Raw genomic sequence first — 16,115 nt, forward strand, 5'->3', positions numbered from 1 at the left:
GGGTTAAGGACGATAGATATTTGATGAAAGGAAAGAATTGGAGCTAACCACACCAGAGCACCTGCCAACCACCCTTTGAGTTTGAGTAAAGAGACGCACACCGACACAATGCAATCAATGAATGTTGTTGTTGCTATCGATCCAGCAACAGCTTGACTCTCACCTTCTGTTCAATGCCATGTAGTGTATAAGTCAATAAGTTGCTGTAATGTTCCATAGAGTGTGTTGTCAATGTTAGGTCTCAAAGGAAGAAGTGTAGCTCTGATGTCATTTAGGGCTGTCCAGTGGAACAGGTAAAGATCCTCTGTCAGTCTCATATGCGAAATCACACAAAGTCACGTTGGGGGAAGTTTTTGTTTTACTCTGTTGAAGTGGAAGTTGAGCTGTATAATCTGTCATCGGGGTTTTATGAACCCCGCATAATTTGATCTTTTTTTCCCTCTTAATTTCTTATTATTTTCCTTTATCATTCTTTGTTAAAATTAACAGAATCGCATAATTTCACATTTTTGGGCTCAGTTTGCCTAATTTCAGAATTGTTTTTGTATAAAACCACGTCGACAGTATAATACATTATTATGTTCTGTTTGTTGTAGACGGAAGATCAATCGACACAAAAACGGTCATATAGTGCAGAAAAGAAGCAAGACAGATAGTAGTTCATAGCTGCCACTCAGAAATTTATAAAAAGGAGGAAAATCAAGCGAAGGCGTACGCGCGCTCTCCGAAACCAGTGAGATCCAGAGGCAATATATACTGGAAAATCTAGCCTACGGTTTTGGAAGGGAAAGCTGTCATATTGTTAACCATAGGCAACTGAATTAAAATGTATTTGAAAAAAACAAAAAAAAAACAAAAAAACCCATAAAGGCAGTAAGTTGACTAACAACATTCGAGTCAATTTGACACAGTTTGGACTTGGTGACTAAAAATCGAGTGTTTTTTGCCAGCTGGTGTCTTATAAAAAGATTCTTTCTCTTTAAACTTGTACATACATAGACGTAGAGCAGTATCGGATCAAGGATACACAGGCACTCCTGTACAATGGCGGTCCCGTTTGCACTTAGTGCCCCTGTAGTGTGTTTCTTATTTAGAGATAAACTGAATTAAAATTATAGCCTAGGCTATCTAATCTAGATCTAGATATATCTAAATATGTGTAGATCTAGATTATATCTAGAGATAGATTTTCTAGATCTAGATCTAGATTCACTTCCGCAGCAGCCACAATAGCCGTCATGTAAACAAACGGGACCGCAATTGCACAGGCACAGGTGACAGGAGTGCCGCGGGCCGCGATTTCTTTCGCAAAAAACGGCTAGATCTAGATTCTAGATCTAGTTCAATTTTCTAATGAACTTTTCAAGTCGCACACCGGCTGCTTCTTTCTCATTCCAGTTCCTTTTATTTTTGCATTCTGAATCAATTTCTCTCGAATTTCCGCCAATTTCAAAGACAACTCGGCGCGCTAACGTCCCGATGCCCGATCGACACTCTGTTGCTCCACAACAATAAACAATGTGAAACTAGCGCTGGGCCTAGAAGAACGGAAGTAGAAAGCTACGGCGGACATGCGCGAACCGCGTTTTCGTCTCTCTCCCGGTTCGGTGTTTTCCGCGTGGAAAAAAAAAAGTATGAAATTTGCGACCAAGAGCGGTCCAGCGGAGGAAGGAGGAAAGTTGAGGGAAACGCTAGATGTAGCGGAGTTTCCGCTATTTAGCGGGAAAGTGGCAGCTATGGTAGTTAGACAGAAACAGTAGGGAGAAAGAGAAGTATCGTAGGACCTACCATTAGCACCCTCCAACCACCCGCCCTCTGCCTGCTCAGCACATGAAATTGGGTTCAAGTTCGTTCTCTTTCAAACACTATGTCACAAAAGTACCCTTTTAAAACAGACAAATGTCTGTCCCCGTCGTTTTATGCAAGAAAAATTATGAAATTATGCAAACTGATCCCAAAAATGATAAATTATGCGATTCTGTTAATTTTTTCAAAGAATGATAAAGGAAAATAATTAGAAACTGCAAAAAAAGATCAAATTTTGCTATATTATGCGGGGTGCATAAAACCACGGGGACAGAAAGGTAACAAGCACTCAGTGAGTAGACATGAAAAAAAAATGTAACTTCAAGACAATGAGTTAAAATTGTAGGTTCTCTAATTTTAACAAAATTCATTTTCTTTTAGTACTTTTACTAATCGAACTGATGACACTGGCGTATGTGGAGAAGTGATTACACACTTTGTTTTTGTTGTAGTAAGCATGGGTCTCAACTCAGAATTCTAAAAAAGGAGGAACTTTTCGGGTGATCGCCACAGAAGTCCATTTTTGCGAAACACCCATTATTATTATACTCTTGAACCCTAGAATGCTGAAATAAAAACCAGCAATTTATCAAAGCAAGGTTATTTCACACCAATTTGAGGGTTTGGGAGATAATTTCAAGTTAAAGTCACGTACGAAATATTTACAATCTTGATTACGTACAGAAAGAGGTGGCGCCTGTCTTGTGCAACTTATTTATATTTTCCCTTCATCATATTCGCCTGTATATAAACTATATAAAAAGAAATAGTTATATATATATATATATATATATATATATATATATATATATATATATATATATATATATATATATATATATATATATATATATATATATATATATATATATATATATATATATATATGTCTATATAATAAACGTGAAAGACAAAAATTAAAGCTCAAACTCAAAGTAGAGTAGAATACTAGCCCAAGTAGACCTATTCAGTGTGAGAGGTGTAAGAACTGTGGGAGGGCAAGATGCAGTGATACTGAAAATCTGCTAATCTTGAACAGAAAGCTAAAATATAGAGATCTAATCTACTGTCACCAATCCAATGAAACGCGAACACTTAGGTCCCTAAATTCTCTAACACGCTTTCAAGTTATGACGGTTCCCGATTTCAAACAAGGCCTGTACCAACGCACACTTTACTTTGCAGAGAGCAGTAGATCTAGATCTAGATCTAGTAGTAATCAAAATTCTAAACATTAAACATTTGCTTTCAGTTTCAGTTTGTTTGTCCTCTGGTGTTGCGTCCAGCCCTCCCCCATCCCAGAGTGCGTCTTAAAAAAAAATAAAAATCCCCCCCAATTCCTGAGTCCAGTACTTGGAAGCGCCCAGAACGCGTGCAGGTTCATTGACCGGTCACAATGGCGAGCTCGACAAGATACTTGTACAACTTTCTTTTCGGTTTTGTTTTTGTTTGTTTGTTGCTTTTTTGTGTTACCCCCACTGTGACAGCACAGTGACAAATATGGATTTATTTCCATGGCGACTCCACGTTTGCAATGCCGAACCTGCATGTTACAATAAATGTTGCGTTATCAGACAATTACTGACAAACTTCTGGGTGGTAACGAAAGCGAAAGTAGATCTTGATTTTCCAGTCGAGCCTCGGTGACACAATTCTGCTTGCCGCCCACGCCGCCAGTTCGCGTGAAACGTACTCTAAGAGCCGAATTAATATCACAATCGCGACCAGCAGAAATGAACTTAAAGGTGTTATTAGATTTGGTTTTCGAATATTCGAGATCTTTTATGTATTTTCCCGGGGTTATTCAATTGAGAATCTCCATCTGCGTCTGCTGGGAAGTTCTGTCGGAGCAGTCAGCCTCCTAAATGATCTAAATAAATTGTGTTGATGAAGGTATAAACACCTGCAATTACATTATTAAGCAAAAACAAAACAAAAAACCGACCAAAAAACAAAAATCACCCAACTGAGTTTTTTTTAGTTTAGTTTTAGTTTTAGTTTTAGTAAGAGTTCTACGGCACTTGCAAAATGAGCACTTGCAAAATGAGCGTCTAAAGATTAGAGGTGTTACAAGAGAGTAACAAACACATAAAAAAGAAGGAGGGGAGATAAAGACGATAGAAGTTTGATAGGAAAGAAGAAGCAAACCACACCAGAGCACCCGCCAACCACCCACTTACCCAACTGAATAACGTATTATAGAGCCACTGCAAGCAAGCAAAAAAGTAGCAAAAAATGAAGGGGAAGATGACATTTATGATAAAAAGAAATCACACTAAGGACTGAACTGTCTTTTCACTTTATTAATTTTCATAAAGTCTACAGCTGTGAAGGGTAGAAATTGTCATGTTCGAGTCAGGAGAAATATAGACATATATATGAAAGAAATCTTCTGCATACATATATATGTGTCACGACATCATGGAATCATGAGCTCCTAAATTTTTGGGCATATAGAGTGATTCATATCATCTTACGGTTGTTAATTCATTTGTCCTGCATTTGGCAAAAAAGAAAAGTGAGGCGTGCTGACAAAATGAGTTACTTCTCGCAACCCACAATAGGATATATTTAAGAAAAATTGACACGAGGGTCAAATTTGTAGAATTTTTATTGATGCCATATTCTTTAACTATAATACGCCTTTTATTATTTCATACTTAAAAATTGTAAAAGCTTCACCTATAAGCATGATGTATCTATTTCCATAAGGCTTAAATCCAAGAAGTAACTCATTTTGTCAGCACGCTTCACAGTAATAATACCCATCTCTCTTGAATAGAAGTTGATATATTTACGATTGAAGGGGGGTGGGGGTCGCCTGGGGTGAGAAGTAAAATTAGTGAGAAAACGGCTGCCAAAGTATGGTAAATTCCAAAGCTTGAGCGTTCTGGGAAACTGAACATTTTCATTTCTGTGCCCTTTATTAACATTTTCCGGTAACAATGCAACTAACATTGACTCAGAAATGTGTTTTGAAAAGGACATAAAAGGTGTTGAGCCAATAAAAAACAAATTCGAAAAAAAATTACCTAATGCCCAGAAAAATGCTGTGTTTTTCTCGTTATTTTGACTAGCGTCAGATTTCACCACGATGCCTCGCATTTAACACACTCTTTGCATCAGCACAATAGGTGTCTTTGCGTCAGAACAGTTAAAGTTATAAAATATACATATTATGTATATATAACAAACCTTACATTGTTCGCTCTCTCCCAACCATCAGAGAATTAAGAAATTAATAACAAAGTTCTTTAAACAGTGTGACCCTTTCACAACACAAATATATCATGAGCTCAGCACAGTAGGAATATACCCACTCTAGATTCCTCAAAGACAAATTATAATAATAGATTGCTTTTATATAGCGCTCTATCCCATACAAGTATTAGTATAAGCCCTGAGTGCTTTACATCAATCAAACCTGGTTCCTAGAAAAGACAATCCAGGGATCCCTAAATCATGGCAGTCTATCTAGAATAGAGGTGTTCAGTAATTAAAGGAAATTCCCGATATTTTCAACAATCTTCCAGGGATCGATACTGACAAAATGTCAGCTATATTTTCAGCTCATACAGGACCCCCCCCACCCCCCCACCCCCCCAAAAAATGAGACTTGTCTGTGAATTATCTTGACAAATAACAAGCGACATTAGATAAGAAGAGCCAGAGCTTTAAAAGTGAAAAATTGAGCATTTCATTTGTGAGTTACAAATTCAACAATTTGCAAAAGAGATATCAGATATGCCACATACACACATCCATTACATGGAATGTACTGAGATATAAGAAAACAAGGCTATAAATTGTTGTGCCCACTTTTCTGCACAAGAGAAAAAAAAAAGATGTAGTGTTCACCTTGTCTTTGCGCTACAAGCTCATATTGAACCATAAAGAAAAAACCCAACACAAAACAAAACAAAAAAAGGAAAAGGGAGGGCTCAAGGCAAGGGTGGTCATTGCACATGTAAAGCAGAAAAAAACCCCCAGAACCAAGAGGAACCCATAACAACCCAATAGTAAGATAAACGGTTTTTAAAAATTTTTAGTAGAGGGTTTTACGGCGCTCGCAACTGCATAAGGTCATATGAGCGAGCGCCAAGGGGTGGGTGTCAACAGAGAAGTCCTTACAGTGTAAGATAAAAAGACCCTGAAATACCCAGCATGAAAAAATAAAAATTGAGGTGGTAAAATATTTTTAAAAGTCACCACTCTTTGTCTACAAGAAGAAAATGTCTGTACATGACTTTCTTAAGCCAGAGAGTGACCCAAACAAAATGTCGAACCCCAGCAGAGATGAGCCACTGCACACATTCGTATGTGAGAACCAGCAAACGAGAGACAGAACTTTTGAAAATCTTTTGTACCCTTGCAGGTGTCCACAGAAACAAAACATTCTTCCCAACAAGAAAAGACAAAAATCTCAAAAGACAGAAGAATGCCTCTATTTTCAGTACTCAAACAGCACCTGGACATGAATGGCTGGTGCCTCTATAAATAAATCGTTGATGGTCAAGGTTTCTGTACTAATCAGTACCTTCAGGTAGAAAAAAAAAAAAAAAGACTGAAAGTTGGATTACTCACTCTTCGGATTCAAACCTAGGTCTTCTGAATCATGGCAAATAATTCATGGGTACATTGTAATGAGATGAATAAAAAAATGCCCTCAGACTAAGAATGTGATCGACTTATATCATTCCACGAAAATTGACATAAAATTAACTCAGCTTCACAAATATAAACCATAAAAAAACACAATAAACAGCTGTTTCTTGTGTGATAAAATCTAGATAAAATCTCAAGACAAAGTGTAAATATATGCTGAAGAGTAACGGTAGAGACACGTTGAGATGATGGAGAGAAAAATAACATGACATTTGTGTCACGACGCAGTGGAATCAGGCGCTTGTCAGTTTTTGGGCATGTGGAGTTATTGGTATCATCGTAAAGGTTGTTCATTTGCCTTGATTTCTACGAAAAAAATACCCATTTATCTTGAATAGAAGTCGAGGTATTTGCCATTGAAGTAGGTGGGGTCGCCTGGTTTCATATGTAAAATTAGTGAGAAAATGGCTGCCAAAGTTTGGCCACTTCCATAGCTTAAGAGTCCTTGGAAACTGCAAAATTTACATTTTTTTGCCTTTAATCAACGTTTTCCCCCCTAAAATCCACACAAAAAAGGGTTTATAAATGGACGAGTAAGGTGCTGAACCAAAAAACAAAAATTGGAAAGAAATTTTCCAAACTGGTCGAAAAATGCAGATTTCTCGGATTTTATTAATTTGACGAGCGCCTGATTTCACCACGAAGCCTCACATTTGTCACTGGGGAAGCTGAGATGGAAAAAGAAAGCTATCGCCTCACGGCAAACATACACTAGGATTGTTTTTGCTGCATAAATATTTCCGCAATATATAAACCAGCTGTAGCCTACTCACCACTTACAGAAAAAACCATAAAATATATCTTATTCTTTGTGAGTTTGAAAACATTCGTACAGTTAATACCAGTATAGTATGTGATTTTGTAAATATATTTGCAATAGTAAATGGTGTTTTTGCAGACTGTCACTGATTGGTACTGGTATAAAGAGATTCTAGAATTAATTAATCCCTGGACATTCTTTTAATAGAGAGAGAGAAAAAAAAAAAAGAATTAATCTTCTTCACACACACTCTGCATATATAGAAGAGAATCGGCTTAAGTACACAATCTGGAAAAATATGAAACCAAAGGAAAGATTATCATAAAATCCACAAAGTTACGCTGATGTACGTATATTACATAATAATCAATTTTTTGGGCACAAAATAAAAGAAGTAGATTGTAAAACAACAGCAAAAACTGTTGTTTTAATAATCTAATACCAACAAACACACAGCACCATACACATAAGACAGGGTTAAAATATGAAATGGTTCTACCTGGGAAGAAAAGAAGCAGCATGTTATCAAACGATAAAAATCTGTTGACCTAAATATATTACACATAGCGTAATATCACCCACACAAGGTTATAAAAACCCCCCAAAATAATCCAACAGAATTTAATTCCTCTCTCGAATCAAAGCCACAAACACAGCCCATACCTGAAATTTGGGCTGTAACTCTTAAGCACTGCCACTCAGTTTTGTTTCACTTTTAAGGATTGGGCTAAAAAAAACCCCCACACACACAACACCCCTCCTCCCTAGAACACCAAAGACAGAATTAAAAAAACAACAACTCCAAACAACCGCTAGATCTATCCTGAAAAAATTGCTCAAAACAGTTTTGGTTTTAGTTAGAGGTTTTACTGCGCTCGCAAAACAGAAAAGTTTAAATGATTTGTCTGAGCTTGGAATTCTTTTGGGCTCTCTCACTAAATACATCCACAACATAAAGACAAAACATAAACCTTGAACAATAAGACATCGTTAGTGATAGACAAAAGGTATATTATGATATGCTTAACATTAAAAAAAACAAAAAAACAGAAGGGTACGTCAGCACTCTAAAGGATGTGACCATTTAAGCAGGGTTCATACTGAGCAGGAGACTTTTTTCCCCCCAAAGACTTTTCCAAGAGTTTTCAGGACTAGATTTCTTTTTTCCAAGACAAATAACATGTCAATTCGTAAGAAAATTTTTCGTTCAGCATGCAAAAATACATTATGGTACACTTCAGACTGCATAAAGTCGAGGCCTTCTACTTCTAAACTTCGAGGAAATATTTTTACATTAGATCTAGTTAAAAATTTGTTTTTCCAAGACTTTTCCAAGAATTTTGCCAACTTCCCAAAATTCCAAGAGTTTTCCATTTCCATGTCTTGGAAAATGCAAACAGTTCGCCCGATGATGAAACATCTGTTTACCGACGACAGTGCTCTTGGCGTGGTAAGGTGTCATATGGTGTGGTGTGGTGTGGTGTGGTGTGGTGTGGTGTGGTGTGGTATGGTATCATATGGTGTGGTGTGGTGTGGTGTGGTGTGGTGTGGTGTGGTGTGGTGTGGTGTGGTATCATATGGTGAGGTAAGCCTTTCACAGTGCTACAAACACAGCAATGATCATGCACTTGTAAGGTTTTGGTTGCACCCAGGACATGTCAAGTTTAAAAGGACAGCTGTATACTTATAAAATTCTTGTGTGTAAAGTATATGAAAACTATTCTCATTTTGTTATCTTAAAAAATTACATATTTAGCTAAAGACATATTTAACACTTTGCAGTCAAGCATGCATACATGGATCTAGTTTTTGCAACAGTTTAAAACTAAACTCTATAAAAAAAAAAAAAAATTCTCATATAAAGTCAAGCACATGGCATGGATTGATGATGTAAAAGAAAGTCCTAGCGTCCGTACCTGAAATAATTTCTTTGAATGTCAAACAACCCAGGTCACTTCTGGAGGATGTGTTGAGCCGTTATGTCGACATTACAGCCGACACAAGATTGTCTTAGAGAACCGTCCAGGAGATACCTATGAGTCGGTCTCCTGTGCCCAATTTGCAGGCGTGTCAAACCAACATTTAACTTTTTGGGGAGAGGAGTTTGCTTTGGGGGAACTTGGCTTTGTTTTGAAGTCGCGTAGCTTTTTAAAATTGTTGTATTTTCACTCTCGCAAATAGCCGCTTAAAGTGGCAAAAATTAGTAAGCAAAAGTTTTTAAAAAAAAATGAGTAGGTTACAACAGAAAATTGAAAAGATGGCATGAATACAATTTACTGGATATTCCAAAGACAAAGATTTCAATTAACAGTTTTTTCGGAAGTATCTTGCTTGAATTACTGTTTTGAAGAAATGCAATATAAAATAGATAGATGCAGTTGTTCCAGCTGGCTACGAAAAAAAATCTAGAACTCTTCTGACCCAATGGAGAAGTGCGGTAGGGGACTAAAAATTTACAGATCATAATATCGTCAGCTACATCTTTTGTCAAGGCTTCTTTCATAAAAATAAAATGTAATATATGCATGTGCAAAAAGATTAAAATGTAAATATATATGTATAAGCAGGAATATATTTACACCAGACAAGAAAATAATTACACATTCTTTATGTAAAAAACATTCAATTTCCAGTATTTCCCTTAATACAAATATATACATATATCAGGAAAATCAGCATCTCTGTAGTAGTAGTAAGCTCTGAGCACTTCCGTATTATAAGGAAAGAACAAACTAAACAAGCAGGGTTATTGTGAAATCATACAAAGCTTTTTTCTGCAGGACTACAGTACGCTGCACAATCCGTCCTTGTGACATTATTAAAATTTTTTAGCTACAAACATCTTTAAAAGAGTATTAAAACAACCCACAGAAGTATGTACCATTTGTGAGGAGTACTGACAAAATGAGTCACTTTTCGCAATCCATGAAAGGAGATATTGGCCAAAAATCGATACCAGGGTCAAATTTGTAGATTTTTAATTGTTGATGCCATATTCTTTAAGTGTAACATGCCTTGTATTATTTCATACTTATAAATTGTAAAAACTTCAGCTATAAGTGTGATGTATCTATTTTCCTAATATAAGGCTTGAATCCGAGAAGTAACTCATTATGCCAGCATTCTTCACATTTGTTTATAACTACTGTAACATCAACAAAATATCCTGGAACACCAGGTTGAAGAAAAAAAAACAAAAAACCAAAAACAAAACCCAGGTGCAAAATGCAAAACAGATTGAGAACTGCGGTTAGAACTGCAGACGACCTTCCCCAAAAGGTCCGGTAAACCTCACATCCTTCTTTCCCGACTCGGCCAAGAAGACAAACGGGGCAGCGGGAAGTTCGTTGAGGGAGGAGTAGATGGGGCACTGCTTGAAGTTGCAGGGCGTCTCTCGCCAGGCGTAGCGCAGACCCACGGCCACCTCACCGCTGCCACAGACCGCCGGGTACAAGACCACGCTGGTCGCGTTGGACGCTGTGATGACGGTGGGTACCCAGTGACCCGCACTGCCGTCCTTTGTCGATGGCTCACAGAAGAACTGTCGTTTCAGAGAGAAAGAAATTTTCTTAATAGAATAAGATATGAAGAGCTGTGGGAAAGGACAGGATAAAAGGATATAGAAGTAGAAATAGCACTAAGAAAGTGATGATGGATGGGACACCTTCAGAAAACCCAGCGGAAACATCACAAGACAGTCGCTGCAGTGGGACCTACAGGGAGCACGAGACAGGGGTAGGCCACGAGACACATGGAGGAGATGAGTGGAAAGGGACATGAGACAGATGAAGCTCACTTGGGACGAGCTTGGAAGGATGGCCCAGGACAGAGATAAAAGGAAGGAGCTTGTATGTGGCCTATACCCTTAGTTTTATGTTGTTTTTGTAAGAGTTTTATGGTGCTCGCAACTGCATAAGGTCATATGAGTGCCAGAAGATTGGAAGTGTTACAAGAGAGTAACAAACATAAAAAAGAAGAAGGGGAGATAAGGACGATAGATGTCTCATAGGAAAGAAGAAGCAAACCACACTAGAGCACCCGCCAACCTCCCACCCCTTAGTTTTAGTAAGAGTTTGGCACTTGCAACACAATAAGGTCAAATAAGTGCCAAAGATTAGAGGTGTTACAAGAGAGTAACAAACACACAAAAGAAGGAGGAGAGATCAGGACGATAGATGTTTGATAGGATAGAAGGAACAAACCACACCAGAGCACCCGCCAACCACCCACGACCTATACCCTGTCAGAGGTGAAAGGCATCAATGATATTGACAACCAGATGAGATAGCAGTTCACAGCCCCTCACCTCAAATCCATCCTTGTCGCGCACATCCAGTATCCAGGTAGAGCCGTAGTCCAGCTCGTAGCCAGCTGATGATGGTGCGCCCTTGACAGGGAACGGCCCCTGGTAGAAAGTGCTCTGTTCATAAGCCAGGGCCAGTCCACCCAGGGCCAGGCGCAAGCCCACGTCTGTTTTGTCTCTCGGGTGGATGCTAATGAGAAAGAATATTGCCAAATGGCCATTTGATCAAGACGGCTGATGCTAACGAGAAAGAACATTGCCAAATAGCCATTTGATCAAGACTGCTGATGCTAATGAGGAAGAACATTGCCAAATAGTCATTTGATTAAGATGGCTAAACGGCCATTTCTGCCATCTTATGAAAAAAAAATGTATATACGTGTAATAAGGTCAAGTAACGTTTTTTTAAAGGGGAGAAACCGTTTTTTATGGCGCGTCTTTCTATCTTGGCTGTACAAATAAAATCAAGAAAGTTTTGGGCATTTGAAAATATGCATTGTGACCTAATTACATATATCGATATTTTGGCAAAAGAAATTCTAATCAGTTACTCCATAACTATTTACTGTATACCTCAGCAAATCAGAAAAAAAGCACTCTTTCAGTAAAAGTGACATACGTCCCTAAATTGTTCTCTACCAACCTTCTATTTAGCCAAAAGTTTATCTTTCTATTAGACCCGTGTTGGGGAAACTAAAAAGGTACCCTCAATGTGTTTCGGTTCATGGAACAAAACTTCTGAAATAGCCACAGGAAAAATGCGGTGTGTGGGTGTGAGACAAGATCTCTCAGATTGGTCACATGCAATATGTGGGTGTCTGAGGTAAAAGATCCTGGATGGGCCACATGCAATGTGTGGATGTCTGAGGTAAAGAAAGATCCGCCTGATGGGCCACATGCAATGTGTGGATGTCTGAGGTGAAGAAAGATCGGCCTGATGGGCCACATGCGATGAGTGGGTGTCTGAGGTAAAAGATCCCGGATGGGCCACATGCAATATGTGGGTGTCTGAGGTGAAGAAAGATCTGCCTGATGGGCCACATGCGATGAGTGGGTGTCTGAGGAAAAAGATCCCGGATGGGCCACATGCAATGTGTGGGTATCTGAGGTAAAAGATCCCGGATGGGTCACATGCAATATGTGTGTGTCTGAGTTAAAAGATCCGCCTGATGGGCCACATGCAATATGTGGATGTCTGAGGTAAAAGATCCCGGATGGGCCACATGCAATGTGTGGGTGTCTGAGGTAAAAGATCCCGGATGGGCCACATGCAAGGTGTGGGTGTCTGAGATAAAAGATCCCGGATGGGCCACATGCAATATGTGGGTGTCTGAGGTAAAACATCCCGGATGGGCCACATGCAATGTGTGGGTGTCTGAGGTAAAACATCCCGGATGGGCAACATGCAATATGTGGGTGTCTGAGGTAAAAGATCCCGGATGGGCCACATGCAATGTGTGGGTGTCTGAGGTAAAAGATCCCGGATGGGCCACATGCAATGTGTGGATGTCCCAGAAACAAGAACTCAGACTGGTCATATGAAAGTGGCTTGAAGTAAGACTGTTATATATTGTGGTCTATATTTATTCAGATGTTACGGATGGAGTGTCTGTACTAGTAACAAAATTGTTAGTTTCTATATTAATGCAATGCCTGAAACCAGCTACTTATGGAGACAATTAGCAGGAAGACCCTGGGGTGGATGCTGGAAAGAGAGATGAACAGCTTTGGACAAGTGCCGCCTGCTATGATTCTAGCTCTGGATCCAAGTAATTCCAAGTAATAATTAATGCAAATTGGGAAACAGCTGAAAAAAGTTGTAATCCAGTGTGCAAATCGGGAACCGGAGCACCTGGTCTCAATGAGTTAAACATGCATGTTAGAAACTTACGCGCCATAGGTAGAGTTAAAATCTGGAAGATCCATCGCTACCGCCATGAACACGTTGGGCATCTTGGGATTGGGCACGTAGCCGACGTCAGCTGTCTGGTGCCAGCGGATGTCTGGGAAGCCCACGGTGATCAATGGTGCTGGCCGATAACCCGCCAGCTGAGAAAAACAAAACAAAACAAAAAACAAAAACAGTCATTAGTTGAAGACAAAAATAAAGAACTTCAGCAACGAAAAAGAAATTGAGAAGAGGGAAAATAGGATCAAACTTCATTATTTACTACTAATTTTCGCTACCAATGTCGGAAGGGTAATATACCCACTTCGAGCTTTGTTGCTCCACACAGAGGATATGAGTTCGATTCCCGTGTGGGAATGGTTAAAAAAAAAAAATAGAGTATAACTGTCTGTCTGATGAAACATGGTATCCCTCTCACACAAGTTGACCCGAATAGGTAGAGTTGAAGCAGTTCTCTTCCGGTATGATCTTAACTGTGTTGATTTGGAGGGAGCGGGGGTGTATGTGTGTGTGTGTGTGTGTGTGTGTGTGTGTGTGTGTGTGTGTGTGTGTGTGCAAACCACCTATAATTACCTGCACAAATCCAAAGGGGAACTGAGGGTTGGTTTGTTGGGACACCTGACTGAACTTTTCCCGCCAGTCGGCGATCATGCCAGGGAAGGTGCAGTTGTAGCGGTTCATCTTGGTGGAGGTTGTGGCATCATTCTCACCTGTGGACAGGAATCATCTTAGGGGAAACACGCTAGAGTGCCAGTTCAGAATCTTGTATTCCTTCCAATTAACTCTTTCACTCCCACGAGCCCTGTTTTACGGCTCATGTTACCCCAAACGCCAACGCTAGACCACTAGCCGAGCTTCAGGGTTCGCTACCTCCTGCTACAAAACCACACCTACTTTTATATTTATAATAACCGAATCTGAAATCTCAGGCTGAAGAATGATCGTTTTTAGCAACATGTTGAGAGGGATCATTATTTCCCCTTTATTTTCATTATATATAATACATTTGGCTATATTGAAAGTTGAACTTTAAAAAATCTTTAATTTGTCAGACGGTAGGCAGAATCAGACAGTAGGTCAGAGATAAGGCTCGGCTCAGGTGAGGAATCCCCCCCTCCCCGATTAATGGTTATGAAAGAGTTAAAGCTCCCCACAATTTGACAAAACCTCCCTTGAACTACCTGTTTGCTCAAGTCAATCATCTCAGTCTCCCAGGATACACATACAGTGTGGCTTAACAGTAACTACTAACACTGCCAGGAAGTATGACTAAACTGTACTTCCTTTCATTGTTAAAGTTAGTGGCTACTGTTATGCCAGTTTGAATCTTTCAAAATGTTCCCTTTCTCATGCTGACTGAAATGTTAACCCTCAAGACCAAGTTCACATTTTAGTGACCTTTTTTTATAGTGGAGTAGTTGACACATCAAACTGACTATTGCACAATCATACATTCAGTCAACGGTTTATTTGTTGTTTCCTTCAAGGCAACTGTGCACCATAATTTCTTCAGTTTATCTTTTTTTAAAGTAATATTTTGAATTAGCTGGACCCCTTTCGATGAAAGGAATAATCGGGGCATTAACATCAACTGAAAATCATTGGCCTGCTATATTTACACTCGCCTGGAATGGAGCAACAAATTTTGAGAGATGAAAAAAATTAGAAGGTCTAGATATAGAGATGTAGATTGATTTTCTATTCCACTTTCGCGGTTGTACACTCCAGAATTTCAAAGGTGTGGAACAGTGCACACGGCTGGTGAACGGAAACCTCACTTGTTTACAATGGCATCTTAGAAGACGGACTTTCCCAAGATTAGATCTAAACGAAACTAATGAAAAACTGAAAATTAAACTACAGTGACTTCAGGCTCCTTAATATAACTGTGCACCCTTTAAATGATTCTGAACCACTGTTATTTTTTTCAAATTCGAAAGTTAAGTGGTTCGGAAGTTTTAGGTGGCCAAAGTGACGAACTTCCATAAATATAATATGTAAAGATGCTTAACAAGATGCCACAGACACTGACCTTGGTACCAGATGGCTCCGCGCAAGGTCATCCCCAGGAGAGGGTGGATCATGGCATTCCACAGCACAGAGTTGAGCTCAGGTCCTCCGACCCTCAGGTCATCCTCACCCGGGTTGGGAAGGTTCTCACTTGTGTACAAATTGCTGAAAACAGACCAAGATAATTATCATGAGATATCGATATATATACATACAATTAAACCTGCTCCAACATTAAATTTTTTTTTTTTATAGTAGAGGGTTTTACAGCGCACGCAACTGCATAAGGTCATATGAGTGCCAAGGGGAGGGTGTCAACAGAGAAGTCTTTACAGGGATTCAGACTTAGACCGCTCACCTCTCTTGCTTCAACAGCACAAGGCCTGCTTCAACTATCAAGGCACCCCGGAAATAGCAGTTCACAAGAGAGTGATAAACATACAAAAGAAGTAGAGGAAAATGACAATAGTAAAAAAAAAGCAGCAGTTCCCTGTTGTAGATCAGGCACAGTTATGAGCGTGACATGAGTCAGCAAATTTACAATTCTACTATGCTTGAACGAGAAATGTCCCCCCTTTGGGAATGGCCTAAAGACACTACAGTCAGTGGCACTGCCCCGGGGGGTTCTCTAACATTTACCTGGGTATATATATATATATATA

The 16,115-nt window shown here is 39.2% G+C and overlaps 1 protein-coding gene across 1 annotated transcript in view; it reads right to left on the reverse strand.

Annotated features, from left to right (window-relative positions):
* Window positions 1-10,371: 10,371 nt before the first annotated feature.
* LOC101860356 (sialate O-acetylesterase) overlaps window positions 10,372-16,115 on the reverse strand; it is a gene marked incomplete in the record, with an annotated part of 17,080 nt that continues 11,336 nt past the window's right edge. The window contains 5 exon segments of the mRNA XM_013087048.2: window positions 10,372-10,772; window positions 11,538-11,724; window positions 13,426-13,583; window positions 14,017-14,153; window positions 15,476-15,618. Of these exon segments, the coding sequence (XP_012942502.1) occupies window positions 10,482-10,772; window positions 11,538-11,724; window positions 13,426-13,583; window positions 14,017-14,153; window positions 15,476-15,618 (916 nt within the window).

The sequence above is a fragment of the Aplysia californica genome, unplaced genomic scaffold (assembly GCF_000002075.1).
Source record: "Aplysia californica isolate F4 #8 unplaced genomic scaffold, AplCal3.0 scaffold00537, whole genome shotgun sequence".
NCBI lineage: Eukaryota > Metazoa > Mollusca > Gastropoda > Aplysiida > Aplysiidae > Aplysia > Aplysia californica.